This window comes from Syngnathus scovelli, chromosome 3 (genome assembly GCF_024217435.2).
Source record: "Syngnathus scovelli strain Florida chromosome 3, RoL_Ssco_1.2, whole genome shotgun sequence".
NCBI lineage: Eukaryota > Metazoa > Chordata > Actinopteri > Syngnathiformes > Syngnathidae > Syngnathus > Syngnathus scovelli.
Window position 1 is genome coordinate 11,570,817 of NC_090849.1, and position 27,859 is coordinate 11,598,675.

The 27,859-nt window shown below is 42.3% G+C and overlaps 2 protein-coding genes across 2 annotated transcripts; one reads left to right on the plus strand and one right to left on the minus strand.

Annotated features, from left to right (window-relative positions):
• Positions 1-2,297: 2,297 nt before the first annotated feature.
• Positions 2,298-7,526, plus strand: anapc7 (anaphase promoting complex subunit 7). Its single transcript, XM_049716691.2, has 11 exons — positions 2,298-2,544; positions 2,989-3,175; positions 3,554-3,673; positions 3,907-4,018; positions 4,122-4,275; positions 4,533-4,675; positions 4,846-4,963; positions 5,213-5,409; positions 5,473-5,697; positions 5,775-5,925; positions 6,709-7,526. Exons 1-11 carry the CDS (start codon positions 2,444-2,446, stop codon positions 6,896-6,898), a joined length of 1,698 nt encoding a protein of 565 aa, XP_049572648.1. The 5' UTR covers positions 2,298-2,443; the 3' UTR covers positions 6,899-7,526.
• Positions 7,527-7,562: 36 nt separating this feature from the next.
• LOC125965842 (sarcoplasmic/endoplasmic reticulum calcium ATPase 2) lies at positions 7,563-27,684 on the minus strand. Its single transcript, XM_049716689.2, has 20 exons — positions 27,152-27,684; positions 26,384-26,401; positions 26,228-26,310; positions 24,106-24,210; positions 23,576-23,714; positions 17,564-17,644; positions 16,994-17,079; positions 16,418-16,882; positions 15,394-15,482; positions 15,202-15,304; positions 14,424-14,555; positions 14,231-14,350; positions 13,937-14,155; positions 13,198-13,533; positions 12,809-13,029; positions 12,531-12,733; positions 12,366-12,451; positions 12,149-12,282; positions 11,965-12,082; positions 7,563-11,360 (listed from the first exon to the last, which is right to left on the minus strand). Exons 1-20 carry the CDS (start codon positions 27,267-27,269, stop codon positions 11,082-11,084), a joined length of 3,135 nt encoding a protein of 1,044 aa, XP_049572646.1. The 5' UTR covers positions 27,270-27,684; the 3' UTR covers positions 7,563-11,081.
• Positions 27,685-27,859: the final 175 nt, after the last annotated feature.

Consider the following 27,859-nt stretch of genomic DNA (forward strand, 5'->3'; position numbering starts at 1 on the left):
AAAATCATGTGTGATAGGCAGATTGAAGCTGGAGCACACTTGCATTAAAGAGGAAGATGTGGGCAAAGAGGTCCATAACTTCAATGAACAAATGGAACAGAAGTTTCTTTGCACCATAAAAGAGGAGGAAGAGCCGGAGCGGCCTTGTAATAAAGAGGAGGGAGAGGACTCGTGCGACATTAAAGAGGAGGAGGATACTTGCAAGATGCCATTGACTGGTGCTCCTGTGAAGAGTTTAGATAAGCGTCAACAGGAGGTGAGCAAAGGGGCGGAGCCTCCAAGCTGCAGCTCAAGTCAACCAATGACCGGAGAAGGTGATAGAGACCACTGTGGAGGATCACGAGCAGCTCCACCATTAGATAGATTAAATGTGTCGTCACATGTTCCTGCTGCTACTGCTGGTGATGAGTCTTACAACATACACAGGCAATGTTTGGGAAGTGTTTTGCTAAGAACCATCGTTTGAAACGACACATGAAAATCCACACGGGAGAGAAAAACTTTTCCTGCTCAGTTTGTGGCCAAAAATTCTCTTATAAGGGACACTTGAAAAGTCATACAAGAGTCCACACTGGCGAGAAACCTTTTACATGCTCAGTTTGTGGCCAAAAATTCAGTAACAAGCAAAACTTAAAAAGGCACACAACAAAGCACACTGGTGAGAAACCTTTTTCCTGCTCAGTTTGTGGCCATAGATTTTCAGAGAAGAGAGCTCTAAATTTTCATTCCATAATCCACACTGACGAGAAACCTTTTTCATGCTCAGTTTGTGGCCAAAAATTCTCTCACAAGGTAAGCTTAATCATACACACAAGAATCCACACTGGTGAGAAACCTTTTTCATGCTCAGTTTGTGGCCAAAAATTCAGTCACAAGTCAAACTTAAAAAGTCACACAAGAATCCACACTGGCGAGAAACCTTTTTCATGCTCAGTGTGTGGTCAAAAATTCAGACAGAGGGCACATTTAAAAAGTCACACAAGAATCCACACTGGCGAGAAATCTTTTTCCTGCTCAGTTTGTGGCCAAAAATTCAGACAGAGGGTGCGCTTAATCAAGCACACAGTAGCCCACACCTAACTCTTTTGCCTGCTCAGTCACTTGCCAAAGAGTCTATATTGAGAATTCCAAGTGTGTTGGGGACATGAGCAATGCTCCGTGAAGGTTTCACCTTCTATTTGCGCAGACCTCATGAGTTTTTTGCATCGATGATCATAGTAGTTTTTATTATACTTGGTGTAAATCTTGTTTTTAGTTGTGTTTTTTAACAATACATGCATTTGATTCGTATTCAGGGCAAGTTGCTTAATTTTTATCAGTGTTAAGGGTTTAATTTTTTTTTCACCTTTTCATGTTCATGTTAAGATTTTTGCCCACATATTTTTCAAGACTTGTTAAAAAGAAAAAGCAGAAGCAAGCAAGCAAGACATATTTTTCTTTTTTGTGCTTGTGTATTGATTGAACCTTGCTCTCTGCACCGGAAGAAAGCTAACCAATCAAAAAGGGGCCTGTCACACCATATCTGACGTGAACTGAGACAAATACAGGGAGAAATAGAAAGCTGAGCTGCACAATGATTTAAACTCTCCCTCAAAAGTGAGGCCAATTCTTTTCATTTTACAGTAAAACTAGATGAAACAATTTGTATAGAAATGCCGAATGACAAAATACGAAAGCATGTGGAATGCCATGGAATCATTAAATAAAATGAGTGAATTATACGGAATGACAATTCTGCAAATTGTGTAGAAATAATGAATGACAAAATATGAATGTAGAATCATGTGGAGAAGTATTGAATCGTATGGAATTATGTGGTATGATATTAAACGATGACGAACGATGACACGCATTATGTGTATTCTTAAGGTTTAAGAAATGGAGATCAATGAGATGTAATTCCCAATTTTTTTTGACACAAGTAAGGTAAGTATCATAAACAGCAGCATATCATTAGTTCATTTGATACCACGACATTAACTTCAAAATTATCAAACATCACATTTACAAATACCAGACCTAATTTTGACCATGAAGGCTTTGGACAACAGTGTGCGTATGAAACATCACAAACTTTACTTTTTTGTGAAGCACGTGGATGGAAAGCTTCAAGGCTAAAATTTAGTCGAGGTTTTTTCCTTTTTTTTGGAAAACGTTGACAAAACTTGCATGCAATGTTGGTTTGTTTGCTGGACAACAACAACATTAAACGTCCCATGGTCCGTCGCTAGAGGGCGTCCGGGACGTCACTCAAATGACATCATCATTACGTAGCAGGAAATAAAGCGACGACAACAAAACCGCGCTCGCTTAAAGTCGAGGACCATCGGGCGCCATTTTTAATACACCGGAACTCGGCTAGCAAGGTAGCATTAGCTGTTTATCAGCTGAAACTTTTAAATACGAATCGTAAGCCAAAATTGACTCCTCGGCTTCAACAAAAATGAATGTTGTGGATCACGTGCGCGATATGGCCGCTGCTGGTCTCCACTCCAACGTCCGGATATTGAGCAGCTTGATGCTGACGATGAGTAATAACAACCCGTAAGTACCGAAAATTTGGATCTGTCTATTTACTGAAATGCCGCTCTCTCATCTTCAGTTATGTCTCCACTACTATAGTGCGTTGCTGATTGGTTAGCATCTGACAACTCACAATCGCAAATGTTGTTGATTAAAGCCAATTAATTACACGGTAGCAAGTCCGAAATGTAAACATGTCTAACGAAACAAATTATGTGTTGCAAGACTTGCATCTGAGAATATATCCGTATTACGCACAGTTTATAAACATGAGTGTCTTCGGTGACGTGACGTTAAATCTCAAATATGATTTTAAAAGGCTATTGCGCAAAAGGAACGGTGTATTTTCTACTACTGTATTTGGAATTTTAATCAATTAATTTTCAATATTATTTTTACTGTTGTGAGGAATAGGGATGTCCCAATCTCAAGATGTTGACTCGAATTTGTCTGTTTGACTCCAAGAGAGCTTTTCTCACCTGCTCAAAAGTACCAGCTGTTGGTTTACCATGCGGATTCCATCTTCCACGATAAAGAGTATCGTAATGCTGCCTGTAAATACAGTATGGCACTGCAACAGAAGAAGGTGCTCAGCAAAACATCCAAAGTTCGAACCTCTGCTGGTGGAGCTGCGGCAAACGTCCAAGCACAGGTATGAACATTAAACATTAATTGGAGACAGCATGTTACTGATACAGAATTACTTTGGCTGGATTCCCCATTTGCAACTTTTTTTTTTTTTTTAACCTTTATTTTGTGCAGTCTATTTCAAAGCACACATTTCCAATATGACTGTTTACACTCGCTGGACATATGAGAGAACTGCTCAAGAGCTTGCAGAAAATACATGCAAAATAATACAAAAATGCTTTATCACACAAGAATCACCTCTTGGATCGTAACTGAAAATAAATAGTAATTATTTTTCATTTAATGCTCATGAGAAATGGCAATTGCTTCTTCATAGTAGTATATTAAGCTTCTCTAGTACCAATGTAGTATTCTAATATTTCCTCTTTTTTTTTTTCAGAGTCTACCTTCAGAGATTGAAGTGAAATACAAGATAGCTGAATGTTATACTATTTTGAAACTGGATAAAGATGCCATTGCAGTGCTTGATGGGATCCCATCTCGACAGAGGACTCCAAAGGTAGGCTTCTTATGTAAGATTGTTCAAAACACTTTCACATAAGTGAGACAGCGCATATTGGTAATAAAATGAAGAAGAGCTGCATAATACAGTAAACAGAGCTCACCATCCCATCATACTGCAGTTACCCCTGATTGAAGGGTACCAAAAGTGGCATTAGTTAGGGTTTGTGTGTGTGCAAAATTTTGTTCTGGATAGTCTTTTAAAAATTGTTTGTTTCCATCGGACCCCAGATCAACATGATGCTAGCTAACCTGTACAGGAAAGCTGGCCAGGAACGCTCTGCCGTGACCAGCTACAAAGAAGTTCTCCGACAGTGCCCCCTCGCCTTAGATGCAATCATTGGTATGCGTGACCACCCACCGTCTGCCCTCTGCCACCCTGTGCGTGCGTGCTCACCCAACCACCAAAGTTTGCTTTGTGAAAATGGGTGGACTTGTTTTTGCAGGTCTTCTGTCTTTATCAGTCAAAGGAGCTGAAGTGGCATCCATGACCATGGATGTTATCCAGAGTGTCCCCAACCTGGAATGGCTTTCTGTTTGGATCAAGGCGTATGCCTTTATACATGCAGGTGATAATCAAAGGGCCATCAACACCATATGGTAAGCAAAGATTACTTAAACTGAACACTTTCAGATTTCTCTTCATAGGCTTGAAACCTGCATTTTACTTTAAAAAGTTTAAAATTCATTTAAAAAAAAGAGTAATTTTTCCAAAATGGGTCCCCATTAGCAAAACCAACCTAAGAATAGGCAGATATTGTGTGGCTGTCATGCAAGTGATTCTATTTCCACTTTATGCACTCATTTGATCACTAACCAATACTGCTTGTCCTCTTCTCCCTTCCTTTGACTTTCAGTTCTCTTGAGAAGAAATCTCTGTTGCGGGACAACGTGGATCTCCTCGTGAGCCTGGCAGACGTCTACTTCAGGGCAGGTGACACCAAGAATGCCATCCTCAAATTTGAACAGGCCCAGATGCTGGACCCGTATCTCATCAAAGGTACTGCTAGACATCATTGCTTTCCCTCACGCATAGACACCTTTTAGCTTTGAATTGTAAAGTGGCCATCTGTCCAAATTCTGAACAGTTCCGTTACAGACACATTTTTGTAACTAGGCAGCTACGAAAAGTTTTACTCGGTTGAACGGTGCTGTGATGCAACCTGACAGGGATGGATGTGTACGGCTACCTGTGGGCCCGAGAAGGACACCTGGAGGATGTGGAGGTCCTCGGCGGACGACTGTTCAATATCTCGGACCAGCATGCGGAACCTTGGGTGATTTCTGGGTGAGCGTGTGTGCAGCAGGAAGGCTAACTGGATGTTGCATTCATTAAAGTAGTAGCAGAATGTTCAAAAATACCAAGTCCTCCAAGGTTCCACCATAATGAGCAATATTAACTTACAGGTGCACTGTTGGCAAAGTAGTTGTACCTCAATCAATTTCTAAAGGATGCCTCCTTTAGAAGTAGAAAAGTGCCAGTCTGAGCGAGGAAGCATTCTGCATGCTTTCTTCTAATGCAAGTGTGTGTCGTTAGCTGTCACAGCTTCTACAGTAAGCGCTACTCCAGAGCCTTGTACCTGGGCGCCAAGGCAATTCAGTTGAACAGCAACAGCGTGCAGGCGCTCCTCCTGAAGGGGGCGGCGTTGAGAAACATGGGCCGTGTCCAGGAAGCTATCATCCATTTTAGAGAGGCAATGCGCTTGGCACCCTGTCGCCTCGACTGCTACGAAGGTACTTTCATTTACTGCCGTCGGTAATCGCCTCAGCCAGCTCGTAATAGCCGCTTCATCACAGGTCTGATTGACTGCTACCTGGCATCCAATGGCATCAGAGAGGCTATGGGGATGGCCAATAACATCTACAAGACCCTGGGGGCCAATGCTCAGACTCTGACCATTCTTGCCACTGTGTGCCTGGAAGACCCCGTGACGCAGGAGAAAGCCAAAACCTTGCTGGACAAAGCCTTGGCTCAGAGACCCGACTACACTAAGGCTGTGGTCAAAAAGGCTGAACTACTGAGTACGTGCAGCTTTCAAAACAGTATCATCATTGGGCTGTTATGTTGAAAAGTGACACGTGTCCTCCTTTTTGTGAAGGCCGGGAACAGAAATACGAAGAAGGAATCGCGCTGCTTCGAAACGCGCTGGCCAATCAGAGCGACTGTGTGCTGCACAGAATGCTTGGAGATTTCCTAGTGGCCGTCAACGACTACCAGGAGGCTATGGATCAGTACAGCATCGCGCTCAGGTAGCCTTTAGCTGTACTTGCTCTTATTTTCCTCGACTGTTTTATAGTCATGGCCTCAAAGTGGTTTTAATTCAACTATTTTCTGTAGTGTTCTTATGCATATTTGCAGATTTTTCCCTTGGGGGCAACACTTCATCGTTCGCTGAAAAACTCAGATATTTTTATACTCAGGCCAAAGCCTTGTCAGATATTGAAAGAATACATGAAGATATATTTTCAGGGTTGGAATTGGGGGGTTAGATCACCAAATGATTCCCGAGCGCGGCACCGCTGCTGCTCACTGCTCCCCTCTCCCCCAGGGGATGGATCAAAATCACATGGGGATGGGTTAAATGCAGAGGACAAATTTCACCACACCCAGATGTGTGTGTGACGATGATCATTGGGACTTTTGACTTTAACTTTAAATATTGCTTTGGTGTTAAGACTGGTGAAGTGAGGGGAAGCTCTTCATTGATTCATGCCATGGCCTTATAGAAAATTGTGACTTTTTCTGTATGCAGTTATATATCATGGGTTCCAATTATTATTTTCAAGTTGTTTACCTGCATTTGTTAGAACTCACACTAGATTGGGATTTTATTACTTCGAAGCAAAAACCCAAGTTTGTGCTTCTTGATGAGAAAAGAATCTTTGTTAAACGGCATCCAGTATTTAATGAGTGCAAATATACTGTGCATTACATGTTGTGGTATAATTGCACATTTCAAAGCATATTTTGAGCGATTTGCAAATGTTCAAATGGTCACTTCACATCTAGTATTCCTCTCATATCCCCACCAGTCTAGATCCCAATGATCAGAAGTCCTTAGAAGGCATGCAGAAGATGGAAAAGGAGGAGAGTCCCACAGACGCCACAGTGGAGCTGGACGGCGATGACATGGAGGGCAGCGGGGAAGACGGCGACCTGGAGGGCAGTGACAGCGAGGCCGCCCAGTGGGCTGACCAGGAACAGTGGTTTGGTATGCAGTAGCCTGGCCAATATGATCAGTGCCGCCTCCTGGGCTTGCACACTGCAGGAAGGCCTTCGGTCACCTCAGCATTGAGCTGTGGACCAGAAAGAACGCTTCCCTTCGTGCTGTTCGAGACTGATCAAGTCAGGATCACTGACCCGCAGTGTTTTGTTTGTTCCTTCTTCCCAAGTCATGAGCCCGTACCTCCCCGCCAAGGTTAGATGTATTTATTTTTGTTCTGGAATAAAATAACATTTAAGAAATGTATTCTATTCTCGGTTTGCTGAAATAAAGCTTACATCGTCAATTTGTTGAAACATCGGATGAAGCTATTGCAAGATTGGCTGCTTCAATCCAGGGCTAAGACTTTTGTTTATAATTGTGACTGACTAAAGACGAAAGTGGACGTGGAAGTATTTGAATTTATATATATAAAATATTACACATTCAATTTGCCATTACACATTTAATGGTATCAAGCAGTCGATGATGGTCTTTATTTTAATGTTGTCTGTAAAGCCAGTTTGTAACAGTACCATGATGGAATGCATAGTGTAAATGTTACAAAAATGTCTAAAGTGTATTTTGTAAATATTTTTTAAAATGGACAATTAAACTCAATAAAAAAGTTTGTTGAAGAGCATGCAATCCAGTTTCTGTATGGTTCACTGACAGAGACTTAAGTTAGAGCATTCATTAAATCTATTTTTATTTACCTGAATCCAAAGGTCATGTGACAAATTGAACAATTTGACAAAAACCGGTACAGAAGCAAAATGACTGACTTGCCGATGCTCCTGTTGTACATCACTACATCCGCTCCAAATAGCTTTGATTTGTAATCATCCCATAAAAGCATTTCCTTAGGAAAAAAAATCAACTGTTTTTGAGCTTATCTAACACTTGTATCGGGTAAGTAACCTTTAAGCAGTTCTTGACAATCTATTACACAAGTCAGCAGCTGTAGCGGACATGCACCAAGGAATATTATGCAACTGAACGTACACAACAGTACTAAGATCTTCAGATAAAGCCTGGCATGAGAGCTGTTGTCATTTTTGGCTCTTAATGCACAAGGGTGGAAGGAGCGATGAGGAATTTGATTTATGGCCATTCTGTCGAAACAAACGAACAAGCTGTGTTGTCTTCTCTTAACTTTTCTGGACATGCAGCTCTTCAACTTTAAGTGTGCTGTCCAAAACACACGCACAACACTAAACAAAGCCGAGGAATTTGGAGACGAGTTGAGCCTATATGGCCTTCGCTGGGAAAAGAAAAGAGAGGGAAGAGAACCATTAAAATCATATTCTACTTAGTCAAATGTATCCACTTTCCATTCCAGTGTGTTAAACGTATTTGAATGTACATTACAGCATACAGACGAGCTGCACTGTTAAGGATTACTTTGAGTGAAAGTTAGAAAGCAGAATAACACGGCATTTGTTACAGGGTGGGAGAGACTGTCAAGTCTGCCCACTTCCCAACAAATACATTCTGTGCCAGTTTAAAATGTCAACCATCTGAACATCCACTACAATTTGCATCCAAGAGGCCATTTGAAGCAACCCCACATACTGACTGCCTCATTCAACTCAAGTAGTGTTGATACCATGGTTTGAAAAGCTTATTATGAAAATCTTGAGAAGCTGTTGTATAAGCACAAAGTGGCCAAGCGCTGATTGGCATGCAGATCAAAGTGTAATCACACTGCATCGAAACGCACAGGCCTTGAAAGACAAGCTGAACGGCACTCGGTGGCAAAAAGCACTCATGTCAAATATTTGAACAGCAACAATAAAATCTAGAGGTTCTACTTTGTGTGCTATGTACATATATAGTACACACATCAGGCCCACAGAGGTGAAAACCAGGCTGTTCATGTGATGCAACATATACAGTGTTTTCAAGTACAGTATGTGCACATTTTACATGATGTATATATATATATATATTTCAAAATAATCAACAAATAAAATAAACAGAAAGTCATCACTTCACTAAGATGAAAAGAAAGTGTGTATGAAGGCTTTGGGTGCTTCAAACCATGTGTTGGTTGTGGAGACAAATATGAGTCGTAAAGGTTCTAGAACAGCGGTGAGGTAGCTGTGCTCTGCCTAATGCAGAAAATAAGAAACGCAGACACCTAAGTCCTAAATTAGCATTCTTCTTGTCCCCGGAGACCCAAAAAGACAAATGACCCATGTTTATAAAAGTTGTAAATTCTCTCTTTAGATCAACACACATGCAGAATCATAACACTGGTCAACTCTTTTTTTTTTTTTTTAATCAGAGATGCTAGTAAACTTTGCTAGATTGTTTTTTTTGTGCTGATTCCTAACCTAATCCTTGTTTTTTTTCTCCTCTAGCACAGATTTTTAAAAGAAAAAAATATTGAAGACATCTATCCATTCTCTGAACCACTTCATCCTCACCCGGGTTGCGGGCATGTTGGAGCCCATCCCAGCTGACTTTGGGCAGTAGGTGGGGGACACCCTGAACTGGTTGCCAGCCAGTTGCAGATATAAAATACAAAATATTAATTGAACTTTTTGACACATCAGGCTTCAAACAAAACATGTGAAAATTGAAAAAGTAAAAAAAAAGTACGAGTGAATAATCAACACCAAGTGTGATGCACTCATGAAGTGGGAAAAAATTAAAACACAGTATTTAAAAGTTTAGTTTTTTTTTTCTTACAACCAAAAACCGGCGGCACACTGGTTAGCACATTCGCCTCACAGTTCAGAGGGTGTGGGTTCGGTTACACTTCCGGCCCTCCCTGTGTGGAGTTTGCATGTTCTCCCCATGCCTGTGTGCGTTTTCTCCGGATACTCCGGTCTCCTCCCACTTCCCAAAGACTGATTGAGCACTCCAAATTGCCCCTTGGTACGAGTGTGAGTGCGGATGGTTGTGTCTGTGTGCCTTGCGATTGGCTGGCAACCGGTTCCCCCGCCTACTGCCCGAAGTCAGATGGGCTACGCTCCGGCCCCACCTCAACCCTCATGAGGAAAAAAACATTTCAGAAAATGGATGGGAAAAACAAAAACCCATTAATTGGAGCATTCAGCTTCCTTTACTGTTAGCGCAGTCAACTGACTTCAGATGTTCTCTGATGATTTTGGAATGATCCAAATATGATTATACATAAATAGTTCACCTATGTGTAATCTTGTCCCACTTTAGATACACATGATCTGTGATGGACCCAGAGGGCTGTTAAAAAATATATGGAAGAAAACAGCACCATGAAGCTCAAGTAACACACGATGCAGGTCCAGTGTAAAGTTGTGGAGAGGTTTAAAGCAGGATTAAGATATGAAAAGAGTTCACAAGCTTTAAATATCTGCCGGAGCACTGGTTGATCAATCGTATTGAATAGACAGACTGCCTCAAACTTACTCAGACCGGGCCGTCCCTTTTCTTTTAGTTTATATAAGGAGCACAGATCAGCGATGACACCAAAATGGACCCTATCAACCCTCTGGGTGAAGTGCAGTGATCCACGACTTGAGTGAAGGACTCTGTCTATAGCAAAACATTTACTTGCACTGCACACAGCTATCCTTTATGGAAGTGTGGCAAGAGAAAAGCCATTTTTGAAAGACACCCTGAAAAAGTTCCACTTGCAAGCTAGGCCTGGAAGAAACGACTGCTCTGGTCTGATAAGACCAAAATTGAACTTGTTGAAGAAAAACTTTAAAATATCATATGAATTTCATTCCACTTCACAATTGTGTCCTAATACTTTCACAAGCCACTCTAGTATAGCTATGAATTGAGTTAGGCTCGGCAACAATTGGATTTTTTTTTTTTTCTGAAACATCATAGCTATTACAATTACAATGCATGTTAAAATCTGTATCAGTCAAATCTAAAAACAAAACAATGGAATGATCTCAAAAAGATGATGTGCTAGAAGAAAAGAGAAATTTGAAATCAGCCTCAAAGATATGTTTTGATAAAAGCCATCTTTGATTAAAGTTTGCTGTTGACCAGTGTAGTAATAATACATATAAAAACCTGGGTTATGGAACTGCCCCCCCCTACCCCACCCCGCCACAGAAATGCATTGCTAAAAATGTCCTAAACATCAAAGATGGGTCTTTTTGTCAGACCAGGAGCAAGTGTAGACTGTAAGTTAATGTTCTTTTGTTAGATATGTGCACGTTAATGTCCACTCCACAGCGGTGCCCGGGAGGTCAGTCAGGGCCACAACACGGCAGCCACGTTAGTGTCAGTACTGTAGATCCACAGCACCAGAGGCAGCGAGATGGCCACAAAGGGCCACGAGATGCCCTCGGCGCATGCGGAAAGAGCGCGTCGCCCTTTGTGACCCGCCACCGGTTTCTCCAACTGTTTACCCAAGTCCAAGTGGTGCCTGGCTGTAAACTTCAACAGCTCGTCCAGCAGAATGACTGGAACAGAGATCTTCAGCACCATCAACCACTGGGTGGCATCCAGAGGGGTGATCTGGAAGATGACCTGGGAAGCCGCATCGAGCCATTAATTTTACAGTGTGATGGGGTACAGTTTCACACAACTGCAAACTCAGGGTGTATATAACTCAGGATAAAAAATAAAAAAAACAGAAGGGTATAGGAAGGCCCTCTGCACCCACGAGAGTTGCAATGCGGTGAAATGCGCGATCAATTTATTGGCTTCTTAGGTGTATGCTGAAAAAAATTTGGGTTTCAGATCAAATGAGGTATTTGAGACAAAAGTTCATAATTCCAGATTTTATTTCATGGTATTTACATCTACATGTGTTAAACAACCCAGGATGAGAGGCCCTTGAAGCCACATACTTTTAAAGTGAGTTAAAGTATTGGAACAAACATTATTCAATTAACTTAAAAGATATTTACACTTAATATTCGGTGGCATAATCTTAATTTACTACGTATAATTGTATCAACCCTGCGACCCATTAACTATAAACACCACAAAATCAAAGCTTTTGTTTCATATTCATCTTTTGATCTGAAACCCAAATGTCTTCAGTAGACAAAAAATAAAGGAAGACTATGCTGTGTGCAGCGTTTTATGACTCATCCGGTGGTTTTTTTTTTTTTTACTTCAGACTTACTGGCAGAGGTTCCACATAAAGGATTAGGAAGTGTAGAGACATAGAGAGGCAGATAGCCCCCAGTAGCCAAATGTTTTCCCAAGGGGGCATCCGCAGCAGGGACTGGTTCTCTGAAAGACTTTGGACAGAAAAAAAAAAAGAGGATCAAATGTTGTTTCTCCACCCTCGCTAGAAGCTTTTGTACCTATTGAGAGCGTTGCACATCTCGATGGTGACAAGGACAGAGAGTGCCATGGTCATGGGGTAGGGCGACTCAAACACCTCGCAGTCCAGGTTGTCAAAGTCCGGGTTGTCTGGGGTGCACTGGAGGAAGTGACTCTGCAGAGAAAGATGAGGTAGATCAGCCGTGGACGCCAGAGAGGAGGTCATGGGTGCGGCTATTGATTGTTGCGCCCGCCTACCAGCTGGTACAGCGTGACCTGAGGTCCATCTTCCGAGAGCGTAAACCACCAAGCCGCGGCTCCCACCGTGGCGGCGCCAACGTAGCCTGCGAGCAAAGCGCACGTGCGGCCTCAGACGATTTTCGGCGTCTCAAAACCCACGGCGACTGCGGCCATGACACCTACCGCCAATGGCCAGATATCGGAAGAAGAGCCATCCAGAAATGAGTGGCTCTTTAGCATTGCGGGGAAGCTTCTCCATGATGTCGAGGTCCGGAGGGTTGAAGCCGAGGGCGGTCGCGGGGAGACCGTCGGTCACCAGGTTGACCCACAGTAACTGAACTGGGATCAGTGCCTCGGGAAAGCCCAGTGCTGCAGTAAGGAAGATACTAGCAGGAAAGGAATGCAACGTCACCATGGGTGAATAGACGACAAAAAGTTGAAATGGGGCGTTGGCAACTCACCAGACGACCTCTCCTACATTGGAGGATATCAGGTATCTGATGAACTGCTTCATGTTGTTGTAGATGGCGCGGCCTTCCTCAACAGCAGCCACAATAGAAGAGAAGTTGTCGTCGGCTAGGACCATTTCAGAGGCTGACTTGGCCACGGCAGTGCCAGAGCCCATGGCGATGCCTATCTCCGCCTTCTTTAAGGCAGGGGCATCGTTCACACCATCTCCAGTCTGTGGAAAAACAAGGTATGGTTTCATTCAGAAGGTTTGCGAGAAACAAAGTTGAAGAATGTGAGAAAAGAAAAAGCAATTACGGCAGACAAACCAATAAACCTCTTGCTATGGATACATGTCATTGTGCATAATTCATCATGTTAGGTGACAGTTTTGAGAACGTACCATAGCTGTGATCTCATCAAATCCTTGCAGGAACTCGACGATCTTGGACTTGTGTGAAGGCTCCACACGTGCAAAGCAGCGCGCGTGGGTGACGGCCTCACGCTGTTTGCTGGGCTCCAGGTCGTCAAACTCTCGTCCGGTGAAGGCCATCTGCTCCACGTCGTCATCCTCGGAGAAGATGCCGATCCGCCGGCAGATAGCCACGGCTGTGCCCTTATTGTCCCCAGTGATCATGATGACGCGGATGCCAGCCTGGCGGCACAGCTTGATGGACGCCGCCACCTCTTGTCTTGGAGGGTCCAGCATGCCGACGCAGCCCACAAAGGTCAGGTCCGACTGGACATAAGGTGACCACAATGTTTCTACTGTGCAGCAATATTTTTGCCAAATTTTCCTCTCACTTTATTGGGGATGATCATCAATGAATTCTTAAGATTTTGACAGAATTCTTAGTAACAATTGTGGGTTTGCTGAAGCTAATTGTAGTTCCCCACAAGAAAAATGATGCGGGTATTCAGGATATTCCAGATAACCCTGAACCTCCCGACATTGAGTCAGACAGCTTAACTCCTGGTCCACTGCTAGCTCATACACTGGATTGAATTTAATAAAGTACATACTAACTTGCAACCACTCGAAGAAATACAATTGAGTGAATTCAACTATTTTTTTCCATTCTGGTCAATCCAATAGATTCTGTTAAATGTTCATCCCTTGTTGCTAAGTTTCTAATAGTTACCTCATATTCGGAGAATTTGGAGGGCTCGGACAATATCATGTCGTCCATCTTGGGCGGGCTGTCTCGTGTGGCCAAAGCCAGACATCTCAGCGTGTCCCGACCGGTCCCGTATTCACGAATCACAGACATAATCTTTTCCTTGATGGCTTTGTTTAACGGAACCTTGCTGTTACCCACTCTGACATGGGTGCATCTCTCGATAACGCCCTCTGGTGCTCCCTGTAAGAGAGGTTCAGATGTTTGCCATGTGGAAGAAGACATAACAGGTTATCTGCATGCTATGTCAAAATATACCTTAACAAACATTTTTCCCAAGGAAGAACGGGACTTATTGGGGGTGCAGTAAACAGACATGGACTTCCTGTCTCTAGAGAACTCCAGAGTGCACTCTTTCTTCATCAGTTGTTTGATCACCTGAAGTCCACGAAAAGATAATAAGAAAACCCGCTGCATACAACGCGAGGATGGAGGAATTGGTGTCACTCACTGAGTTACAGGCGTTAGCCTTGTCAATCTTGGACAGGTTGTGGATTTGAGTGTCAAAGACGTTCATCTTTTCAACCAAACAGGTCAATGCAGTCTCTGTTGCTTCGCCGACCTTTTCATACACGCCTTTCACCTAAAACATATTTAATATTCAAATGAGTATTTTTCCAGACGATAGGTCACCTTCTTAAAAAATAATCCAAGAACAAGCATTACAACCATACGGCACCACAGAAAGCTCTGCCTAAATATAAATCCAAATTTCAATTCAGTCATTTGACTTCCAGGTTTTGCTGTACTTGCCACTGCTCTCATTCGATATGAAACTTTATTGGTCTTATTTACGCCTAATATACATAAACCTGCCATTTGTGTAGGCTTGCTCTCTGTGTGATCACAGGAATCAAGGTGTAGTGTGCCAAACAGTAGTTTTACTTTAGGGAGGAAAAAAAAAGGAGCATGAAAGTGTACATAAAGTTTACATATTCAACATCCGGGAATAATTTGCACTGCCGGCACCCAAAGGCAGAGGGGCGGTATTTTTTGTTTTTAATCAATTCTGCTCCATGTTTGACATCAGCGGACATCTGTGTGCTCACATTGAGAACGTCGCTGTTGAGGAGAGGGATTCCACAACACACTTAACACACTCAGATTACAGATAGATGGCAAAAAGGGAAATATTTTTTTTTAGTTGTCGCCAACATTAAAATGTGTGCACACAGCAAGCATCGTCAGAATATTACACATTTAAAAGGTGAGATGGATGCATTTCAGACCTCATTGAAGTCCAGCGACGAGTCATTACACAGGGCACAGATGGTGGCCAGTTCCACCAGAGCATCATACTGAGAGGATTTCACTTGTTTACCTTCCTGGTATCTTTGGAAAATTGCAGTACATGCACATCAGTCAGCACATTCATTCTGTCATCACTGGAAATTAATTTTGATTTCCCTTGTAATACTCACACTTCCCCCTCTGGTGCATAAGTAGAACCTGTGATGGTAAACTCAGATAGAGAGCAGCTCTCACCTTCGGCTTTGTTGATAATGAACATCTGAGAAGTCAAAAGACTTCATTAACATAGCACAAACACACAACACAGCATTTCACTTGACACGACACAGGAGCTGGCTGGTTTTAAAGTCACAGCAGGTGGCAGCAGAAGCCTCACGAATCCCAAGTGCACTTCAGAAGCAGAGCTTCTTTGAGTCTGTAATGTTACAGAGTCAGTCTCTTTTCAAGATGGCCTGCTGCCAAACATGAGACAGAAGTAAACACAGCCTTATGGCAGGGACCCCGCGGAAGGAGAAATGGCCTTGAGAAAGGTACGCCACGCAGAAAGACATTTCATCCTCCCTCTCACACAAACATTATTCAAAAAAAGGATGAAAAGAAATTGATTATAATGATAAACTAGACATACCGGTTGTTAAACTCTATCATGGCGCCTGGGAAAACACACACACGCATGCGAGTGTGTGTGTGTGTGTGTGTTTGTTTGCATGTCATATTTTATTATCTGCAGTGGCTTCATGTAAAGTTTGTTAGGAGTAATTTGCAGTTAAATGTTGCTAAATGTTTGCACAGTTCAACAGCTTTTTTTGGTCAGAGAAGCAAAACAACTTCTAATGACAACATTTGAGCTAAAAGGAACTACTGAGTAAGCAAGTGGTGTTCTTCAAAATGACAATGATGAATATCAATGTTATCCCATAGTGACAACGGAAGCACTGTTTGGCTGCTTTTCAACTTGATGACGCAAGGTCAGTTATATAAGAGAAGCAAGTCATCCAACTGCTTCATGTCAGCAAGACAAGTGCCTGCATGTTGCCTTACGGCTAAATAACCTGCGGCATGATCACAAGGGGAACAGCATTTGCACGGTGTTACTTGAGCAAGCCATAACGGTCAGGCAACTTAGCATCTTGTTTAAACATCAGAGAACAAAACACTCCTAAACCAGTTTGTTATGCACGGTGTGATACTTACTCTGCAGACAGACATCTGATTGGTGGTCAGAGTTCCTGTCTTGTCAGAACAAATGACAGAGGTGCAGCCCAGAGTTTCCACAGATGGCAAGCTGCGGACGATGGCATTCTTCTTGGCCATGCGGCGGGTGCCCAGAGCCAAACACGTGGTAATGACAGCAGGCAAACCTTCGGGGATGGCGGCCACGGCTAGTGCCACCGCAATCTTGAAGTAGTAGACAGCTCCGCGGATCCAAGAGCCTCCGTGCACAGGGTCATTGAAATGGCCGATGTTGATAATCCACACCGCAATACAGATGAGGGAAATGACCTTGGAAAGCTGTTCACCAAACTCATCCAGCTTCTGTTGCAGGGGTGTCTTCTCCTGCTCAGTAGCTGCCATCTCGTCACGGATCTTACCGATCTCTGTATTAACACCTGAGGCCACCACCACACCCACGGCCTTCCCGGCAGCAATGTTGGTACCCTGAAATAATAGGTAATATCGGGTCAAATAGAGCAACCAAGAGAGATATTTTATTTTCAGGGACGCTTACTGACAAAGGATGTTTCATAGATGGTAAAGAAGGATACTCACAGAGAATAACATGTTCTTCTTGTCTTGATTGACAGCACGTGGGTCAGGCACGGGGTCTGTATGTTTGATGACAGAAACAGACTCTCCTGCAAAGACAAACGGCTTTTATTAAACCAGCAGATAAATTGGAATAAAACATGGGATCATTTATCCAAACGCAGCGGGCGGTGAGTTCAATTTATGTACATATGTTTATTCTTCTATCTATTCCTCTGCATTTGTCAAATTACATTAGAATGGCCCAAAGATGACTCATCAATAAGTACAACCAGAGAGGTGCAGAGAGGTGTGGAGTGTGACTAGATTGCCTTGAGCCAAAATACAAGAGTAGAAGAGATCAACAGTGGCAAGAGAAACTCAAACTGCTGCAACGTGAATTTAACAGATGGAATGCGATCTACTTCAAAACAAAACTAAAAAATGAAAAACAAAACTGAGTCTACAAGAGTCTTGAATTCAACAGATGGAATGTGATCTAGTTCAAAATAAAACAGAGTCTACAAGAGTCTGTCGATAAAATTTCAGTCAGACGTCTCCATTTGGATTGATCAAAATAGTTTGTCAACTTACCAGTTAGAATGGACTGGTCCACTCTCAAAGTTGTTGATTTGATTGAACTTATACGTATATCAGCAGGCACTTTGTCTCCAACTGAAACCAAACAAAACATGTCTGTAAAGAAGACACCAAGGACATTTCCTGTAGAATAAAAAAAAAAACCACTAGTGGTGATTTAGATCACTCCACAACAACTCTTGTGTAGTGCAGCCTTCTGTGTGTGTACTAACTAAATAAACCAATTACACAGATCTGAGCAATATACTTCAGGTGGTAACTTGGTGTTCATGTAATCTAATTGGAGGAAGTGGAAGCTAATTGCAGAGGGGGCTGTCAGAAGGCCTTTCCTGCAGTGCTGACTGCACTACAGGAAAGGAGATAGAGAGCCAAAGAAAGGAGAAAATGGAGGGCTTGAGCCATAAATGGCTTGTCCCAAAGGAAAAGACCAATTTGGCATTGTGGTGACCCAAATCATCTTCCTAATGCTGCATAACATGAAACTGGGGAAATGGCTCAAGTTCAAACTATGCAAAGCATAAGGCTATACTGGCCCCATTTCCAACAATAAATACAAGACCTAAACATTTGCATGAATGCCTTAAAGGCATGTAGACATCAAGACAGTGCCGTGAAAGAAAAAAAAAAAAGGGCCAGATCAATTAATCGTTTATGTTAGGAGTTGATATCCCCCTGGCAAATGACACTGAAGAATATGTGTGTGTCTTGTTTTGTTGGCTCTAACAGCAGCCTCTCTGCGCTCCTCCACCTCTATGCACCTGCCCGGTGCCTCAGGTCCACAGACGAGATGCTACTGGAAGTGCCGAGGATTAAGCGAAGCCTCAGAGGGGATTGGGCGTTTTCTCTTGCCAATGTTAGACATTTTTATTTGCTTTTTGGCCCAACATAAACTGACATTGTTCTATTGCTTCCTGGTGTCTTACTATAGATGTATTTGTGCCATTAATTTGTGCTTTCACTTACTGTTTTCACTGTCATTGTTATATGCAAAGCCCTTTTTGTCAGCTGCAGCTATTTAGTTGTATTGTGTACATCCTGGATGCATGGTGTTGGTGCTTGCTGATCATCTTGTGGTATATACGTGCAATTACAAACCCATTTTGGGGAAGCAAAAATTATTTGGAGGTTCTCTGTATTTGTGGAGCTCGCATGACCCCCTTCAATAGATCAGGGTTCACTGGACTTGGGCTGTGTTTTTGAGATGTAAGAATTGGCTTTGAAATAATTTACATGTGCTATTAAATAAATAAACAAATAAAATCAGAAAGGAGGAAAGTACGCTGTTGCATATGATGAGCATATGGAAGGAAAGCACGACTGTAATATCAAACCAATGTGACCTTTCGAAGGAGGGAAGGGCCCAACAATGCACAAAGCCAAAAATGGAAAAAGTATTCCAATATCTTCCCCAATGCTCTGATCAGGTTTAACTGTGGCCGTATGATGGCAGCTGTCTCCACATCATTGCGACAACACAAGAAGAGACAAAAGGACAAGCCCTCCTACTTGATACTGTACTTAGAATACAAACCATCATAATGCATTCTATTAAGAGGCCGGTGTCTGTTTTCACTGTTGTCACTGTCTGTTTTCAGCCTTTTTACAGTTCCGTGCACTTGAACACATGGGGGCTTGGTGCTTCAGTTATGATCCTTGGAGAAGGGGGCTAGTGACTGGCAACTCATTAAGTGCCCTCAAACTGGTGCCAGAGAGGTTGATCTGTCAGCAGCAGCCATTGTCCAACCCAGACAGACAGCGTTTCTCAGAAGCACTGACGTCTAACACAGTAGCATCCAAACACAGAACCACGGGAACAATAAAAGCTTCACTTCTGAGAAGGTCACTAATCCTGGCACATACATAGGTCGGTCACGCTACTGTACCAACACTCCAGGTTGTGACAAGGATATACTGTCCCAATCAATGTCACTTGGATACAAAGTTCCACTTTCAATTTCAATGTATACTACCTTGAGCTTCATCACAGAAACGTAATGTTTCACTTATATGCCATTTCTTGCTAATTCTCTGTGGTTATGCAACACTTCCTGTCTTCGAGTCATTATTGACAAAAAACTGCTTCGACTGACTTTCCAACAATGGTGCCTGCAGCTGAGCTTTGGATTTTTAAGAAATACTGGGATTGTCCAGGGGCTTTGTTACACTGCAGGCCTGCTCTAAGTAAGTGCATGTGTAAATCAGCTGTCATTTTGTGTCAACATCCTGCTTGGGAGCTGTCCAAGCATCTCATCAGCCATCCACACTTTTGCACCTCCATGTTTGCCAACAGGTGATGAGGTCCTTAGAGTTCAGGCTAGGTGATGAGACATTGTACCCAGTATGACTCACAGAGGTGCCTTTTAAATAGACCTTTCGACAGTAAGCGAGGCAGTGGCACAACATAAGCTGGCAGCTTTAACTGGCACCTGCCCTTGCCGTGTGTTAGGGTACAGCAGGAGGTTTAGCTGGCCAGGCTTCCTCAGGGGGCAGCCAGGAGGGTCCATGTGCTGATGGCAGCGGCACAAAAGGTTGACATCCTGTCAAGTAAGAGGGCCATTACACAAGAGTCAACATGACAGCCCTCCAAAGCAGCCTTTCTTAATAGTCATCTCAATAGAACTGCTTCACTTCATTTACGAACAGAACGAGCTGTTTGTAAGTGGAATTTTTTGTAAATTGAGAGACATTAAAGTTTAATTTAAAATGACATTTGTCTTGCTCTTTTTGATGGTGCCACCATCACTGATCATTAGCTCTTGCTTTATTGATATCCACTTAAAAATGCAATATGGCATTTTATGGAAATTAGTCAGTCTTTGTTCATATCTATGAGCGTTTGTAAGTTGAGGACTATTTGTAATTATTTCTTGAATTTACATTGCGCAGAGCAGCAAAATGTATTTCCTTGTCTAGGAAAATAAATGCCAGAGAGGCAATTACAACACAAAATGTACATCTCAGTTTAAGCTTAGCATATTTTGTATCAAAATATGAAATTAACTGACACGAGCATCCAGCATTTTGGCATGCTACATTATACGGTACTTTCAGCTTAGACCAAATGTCTACCGTAACAAGAAAAAATATTAATTTTCCTATTAGAAGTTTTGCAAGTGTTCAACTCAAAACCAGAGGAAACAATTCAGTATTTCCTTAACTTGACCAAAACCTACCTGTTTTGGCACACAGCCCATTTTACTTCTAAATCCTCTGACTGCCTTTGTTTTATTTTTCATCCACATGACATATAGCTAAAAATCCAATTATTAGCCCATCCAGTTTGCAACTTGATGGCTCTTAAGTAGCCTGAATGGTCAAAGCACAAGAAATCTGTATTTTGCTAGATAGATTGAAACCATATTGGGGAAGGTCGTACGTATCATATCTGATTTAGACATCATTCTGAATTGAACCAAACACAAATCTGTTTTCGACTGTCCGTGACATCACTGTAAACGACGCAAGACCCAATCCGACAATCGAAGTGCAGAGCGGTACAGAATGGAGCACGTGGAAGAACCCAGGGCAGAGGAGGCCTTAAATGGTCTGTGGGCTGATAGCGCCATACAGTCATGCAAAGCTTGGGGGTATGCACCAAAACAAGTCTATTTATGAAAGTATTTTGTGTGCTTACGCTGTTTCTATTAAATGACGCCGAACACTCCGTGTCGGACGATGCCTCTGTTATGACACATTTGATTTTTGACTTGCAAATTGTCATGCAAACTCGCTTATTTTGAGCCTTGAGAGAGCATGAAGGAAGAGCAGATATCTTTATTTGCTAAACAGGCTACAGAAAATGTGGAATTCCAGGTAACTCATGCATACCAAACATTTTGATTCACGTTATATTAAGCATCCTGTATTGAGTAAGCGGGACCATGTCTCCAAGGAAGGTGTCCAAGGAATATAGTGCACAATGTGGAAGACCAAATTAGCTCGTGGCCGAACCAATTGCATCTAACAGTATCTATACTATAACAACTCCGCAGTAAAACCTAGTATACAGCTGATAATATGACAGAATTTCATCTCATGTTGACTCTCCTACGGAACTGATCAGACTTCTGTTATGCAATAACAGCACAGTCTCCTTGAGATCTTTACTTTGCCTTTTGCCGTTATGAATCTTAAGCAGCCGCCAGCTCAGCCTTCACATAGCATGCAACTGTGTTGCGGTTCCCATGGCAACAAAACCTAAGACCACAGAAGCTTTTGTCAAAATTAACTGGGTTTTTGGCAAACTGAGGCAAACATTGTGCAATCCACTATACAAAATGTTAAGCTATTTGGACTACAGATATTTAACACACATTTAAAATGACTACGTGACTAGGGAAAAATCCAAAGAGGTTCGCGTCTACATCTACAAAAATATTATCATTTTAATAGATAATTTTATGGCATGAAAAAGAACATCATTCTTGTTAAAGTGAGAACTCCCACTTTGATTCTCATTTTAGATTCCTGTTATGTAATAGTAATACAGCATACACCCATAAAGTATTTGCTAATTTCATGCAACTTGTACCACCTTTTTCCACTCATTTTGGCTGATGCCTACACAAAGTTTGAGTTTGTAACGCAGACAACCCCTTTCAGCAAGATGTGGCCATTTATCTCAGTCTTGCTGACAAGTCACGACTATTTGCCAAAAGGCAGTCCCTCGGTGACACTGGACGCTTGGCAGACCACACCGAAGGCCACATACTATCCACGGTGTCTGGAATCCGAGTGGAGGGTGCAGTGCTGATGGGTAGGGTCACTGTGCATTGAGCAGGCCGGGGTAAGCTTCACCACAAAGTACTTCCGTATAAGGCCATCTATCTCTCTTGGATACAATAGGAGCAGATGAGAGCCTCCCCCTTGGCACCCTTCTCACAGAGCTGTACCACCCACCAGCCCAACAACCTCACAGCTACCTCAGAACAAACCTACTGCGATCTGCTGCTCTGCAAAAGGACTAAAGCCACCACCAACAGCAAAAAATGCAACAAAGTGCAACCTGTGTTATGAAATGACCAAATTCAATTAGAAACATTATCAGCTATTTTCTCCAAGCCTTGTAATATAGCATAATTTATTGGCTATGTTTGTTTAAAAAAAAAAAAAAAAAAAAAAAAAAACATGGAAAGAATAAATATCAAATAGAAAAAACAAATGCAGGGCAGCGGCCCTCAAGAACCGAAGCTGGACATGGTTGGTGTACCCCAATTTCTTTTTGCCAAAGGTTAGCTGGGATAGGCTCAGGCCACCTAAAATATTGACAGTACAAGTCTGGAAAAGTAAGTCATTACCTTGGCTTGGAAGCTAACTGAACAATTGTCAGACAAGGTCCAGGAAAAACACTATTAATGAAAATGAATGTTGTAAATATCTTGAAGTCAGCAGAGCTCTGTCAGTTGTGCTGCGTTTTTATTATGTCTTAAGTTGCTAAGAGCAAAGCCCAGTGTTTCTACATGCATCTACGTACATCTAACTGTCAGCCCAAAAGCAAATGAACTGGATCACACAATAATGTACAAAACCTTTGCCCTTCTCAAGGTTACGACAGATTCATGTAACCCGCCGTGTGTGCCAAAAACTAAACAAAGGGGCATATAGTACATGGTTGAGATCAGACACCTGTCATCTTCACCAGTGCCTGCTATAAATATGGCATTCCATAATCCAAACCATCTATGACTAGCTATAAATAAAAGCAAGCACTACACACAGAGGTTCTGCATCACTTCAGAGGTGAAGGGTTAAAGGCAGTTCCAAGATAATACTAGCGCTCAAAGACTCCAGCATTCCACATCAGTCAAATGATGCTTTTGTAAGAACTACGGAAGGGTTGCCTGGACATCAGCAGTTCACATTTAGCACAAGAGTTACGAGGTCTTGTGAGCATGCAGAGTCATCACGAGACGTGAACGCAAACAGACAAACAAAAACTAAGAATACGGGCACTTTTTCCATATGTATTGTACATGAACATGAAGGTGGAAGGAGGTGTTTCCCTACCAGCAACTTCCACAATATCTCCAGGAACAATGTCTCTGGCCTTGATCCTCTGGACTGTCTTTCTGTCCTGCCGGTACACTTTCCCCATCTCAGGCTCATACTCCTTCAGCGCCTCAATGGCATCCTCTGCATTACGTTCCTAAAATCAGCATAACCTCAAGTTAGTGGACAAACTTCTTCAACACTTCACAACAGTCTGGGCTGACAGATTTAAAATTTAAGGAGTTTGTAGGCTGACCACTCAGGCATCCATGACATTATAAAAAACTATCAATTTACAGCTATTTGGTCAACATTGTCTTTTACATCAACAAACATTTGGAAGCATGTTTACATTTCAGCTGATATTCTTACTAAATTGTTAATGTTTTAGAGTGCCAATGTTCACAACAGTATCAATCAATATCGCAGTGCGGTGGAGACGGTAGCATTCAGTTGGCGGGGAAATTGTCATCTTACTAAAATGACGAGGTCATGCGGGATGCCAAATTGTAACGCGATTGAGAAGTGAATGTGTGAGAACTACTCACCTGCCACACCCCGACGATGGCATTGGCAATGAGAATGAGTAAAATTACAAAAGGTTCCACAAAGGCAGTAATAGTTTCTTCCCCCTCCTCAAACCAGGCCAGGACCTAAAACCAGCACACAAAACATATCTTAAAGATACAGATGATAACCAAAGGTTCAACATTAGGCCTGAACACCCTCAACAGCAAGGACCCAAATTTGGTCTTGAGCGGGACTCTGTCCCCTTGTCACAGAACAACTACTGACACCTCCATATCACCTGTCTGGCTGCTGTACACTGCATACCAGATCCACACACATGGACTTGGAACTATATAGACATCATCCTATGCATGAGGTATTACTATAATTTTTGTTTTGCACACCTCTTACACTTACAGAACACTACAGTTTGCATTGGCATACACCTGCAAAAATGACTTAAAAGACTTGAATACAAAGTGCATCTGCCTGCACCAACAGTTTGTCCTCCTGGGCTAGCTTCGTTGGGCAGGTCAATCCCAAATTTCCATCAGATTTTTTGTCCATGCAATGTGAACAGGCAGCATACTTCCGATTGTCAAGTAAGACCCAAGTCTCTTTGGATATGTATCAGACGCCACTACAGTGTGGACGCGTAGGTTGTGCGTTCGAGAAAACAGGCGGCGTGAAAAGGAGAAGAAAATAGTCAAAATAGTGGCAAGCTGCATGATAGCATTGGCAAGTTTCTGTGATAATCAAACACCTTTACGACCATAGTGATTTCCAGTGAGTTGTAATTCAGAGTTGTCAGTTTTATGTATCAGAAATCTTGTAATGGAGATATTAAGACTAGTGGTCCCAGTGTCCCAGTGAAACATCCATGTTTGATGACATGTTGACATTGAACTCACATCAGATCCCCACGAGGGTGGCTTATGATGATGCTGCTGCTCGGTCCCTATGAATTAAAAAAAAATTCGAGGCAGGACACGCCAATATGCAATATCAATGGCTGCGTCATTGATGGAAGAGTATGACGTCGTTTTCTGCATAGAAATGTGAATCATGACATACTGCTGAAACTAGGGATGTCCTGAGCCAATATTGGATATTGGTATCGGCTCCCAATTTAGGACTGCCGTAAATCCTATTGCCAACATGTCGGCTGTTTTCACCACATACAACAAAACGATAGTCAAACAGCCTTCACCATTTTTCCCCGTAACAGCGTAACAGAATAAACCTGCCTGTAACAAAATATGGCCAAAACAAAACACTTGGCAACCTGCAGAGATGATACCAACCAAAAACTACATCTTCTACCAAAAGCATTGTTACAACATATAATCAATAGAAACACATTTCTTTACTATTTGTGCTATTTTTCTGTACAAACAACACTAATCAATCTGCTGTTGATGTTTAGCAATGCCAACATTGGCGATTGCTGATGACTATGTTCTTTGTTTACATGATGAATTGAAATGACCCCTTCAAATCAATTATCAAATGTTTGCTAATTCAGGCCACAAAATTATGTTTGCAATGTTAAAGAATGGCCCAAAAAAATGTTTTATGTTTGTCTTCCCAAAACTATTCCCATTACATAAAATGCATGCAAAAAGTTCAGTTAGCTTAAGAATTTACACCCAGACCTAAAAGACCTGACATTTGTCTACCAAATGAAGTGATATCACTTTTGTGGACTTATTAGTAATTAATTATAATCATTATTACATTTACATCTTGAGACTGGTGTTTTCCATCACCAAGTTAACTCAGACACAACTCAGCTGCTGTTGTCACTATTCCACAGAAGGATTGCAAAAACCTTCAAGTGTTTAACTCCCCGACATGGCTATGTAACTTCAGACGAGTTAAACAAACTGAAGACGTTCAGATGTCAGCACCATGCGGTGCCTACACCATATCCCGGGCATTCATCACACAGGGCTCAACGCTAATACCATCTGAAATTTTCACTGGCATATGGACACGGCTTCAATAAGACACGGAAAGAGGAGGCTATTTTCAGGATGCAAGGCTGGCTCCTGTAAGTGCTTAAGACTACAAATGTGTGAACAACAGGCAAGGGTTAGGATGATAAACATCAGAAGGTCATGAATGGACTCAAGCAAGGAAAAGAACTGATATACTTACAAAAGAAATACAGGCAGCCAGCAGAAGAATTCGTACGAGTAAGTCTTCAAACTGTTCAAGGACAAGCTCCCATAAAGATTTCCCTGCAGGTAAGAGAGCATAATTAAACAATCGTTCAAAGAATAGAATCTAGGAGTAGAGTATTGATGAGATTACCTTCTTCTGCTGGTAATTCTTTTTTGTCAAGGGGAGTAGGTCAAGGTTGGAAAAGGACAAACAAAAACAAAAAAAGAAAGAAAGTAATATGTCAGATATTTAGCCAGATGGACATGTCACTTTTACTCAACCTAAAAAAAACAGGAACTTCAAGTAGATCTTAGGGACATTATGGCATAGAGAAGTGACAACTTATGAAAGTGAGCTGACAAGACTGTCATTTAAACAAACTACTTATGCTTGATTATATGTATGGCCATGCATTACAATAGACTTTATTTAAAACAACACATATATTACTAGATAACACTGTGCCAACAGTTTCCAATAACATTTAATGTCACAATGGAATTTATGGCCAACTCGCTGTATTAAAATCCACTCCTATCAGAGACGTAAAGTGATTTGGTACCTATGAACTTAATTGCAATAAAATGAACCTGATGAGATATATTGATGCTGTGACAAGTACGGTCAGATGCATGCATTGCTGGGGGCCCACGCACGTGGACCAAGTTTCACCAGAAACACAACGTATGTGACTATTTCCACGTGGCCGTGACCAAGCGAACACAAATCTTGCACAATATGAATGCGGTGATTCCTAAGCAAGAAGCGGGGAGCCCTCAGGTCACCTGTGATTACGTCGCTTGGGTAACTCGGCCGACCGACCGACCGACCGGCTGATGTTGACTTCTAGATCACATTCTAACCCGATTCAGTTCATTCACGGCACCATAGTGACATTAGAAATGTCGAAGGACGTACCGTTCGGGCCCCATTTCTCTCGCTGTCGTTTCACTTCGTCCAGAGAGAGTCCTGTGCTCTCATTGACGCAGAAATAACTGTAAACTTCCTCCACACTCTTGGTGTGAGCGTTCTCCATGGCGTACTTGTGGCTCCTTCCCGTACAGCTTCACACCGCACCGGGGTCACGAATAGACAATTGGGAAATAATGGAATAACTAGTTTATCAACTAAGAGCGGCGCGTGTGAGCAGCAACCGAAAGGGTAACGAATGGATTGTCCCCCTTTGCCCTTGTACGACGAGTCTCTGTCACGAAAATTGTTAAGGTGAGCCAAATTGTCGCTGCCCCGGCGGGATGAAGATTAGTCTGAGCGTCCGGTTATGTCCAAAAAAGGTGGAGGCTGTCTACTACAGTGTCTTGCGTGTGGCACCGCATTCGCCCAGACTGTGCCTGTGTGTTTAGTGGCTGTATCCCGCCTCGGTTTGGCGCAGCTTCCTGTGAGAGTGTGAGTGAGCCATTGCGTCGCTGACAGCTTGCCTTTATCAAAGAGCTGCTCCGCGGTTCTGCATGTGGACTCGTCTAATTGGACGGGCGCAGTCACCTGACTTCAAACCAGGGAAACACAAAAATCCGGAAGTAAAAAGTCACCATACATTCACGATGCGAAATGTGTTGCTAAAGATGACATCAATTTTCACACCAACACATTAAATCTGTAAACACACCA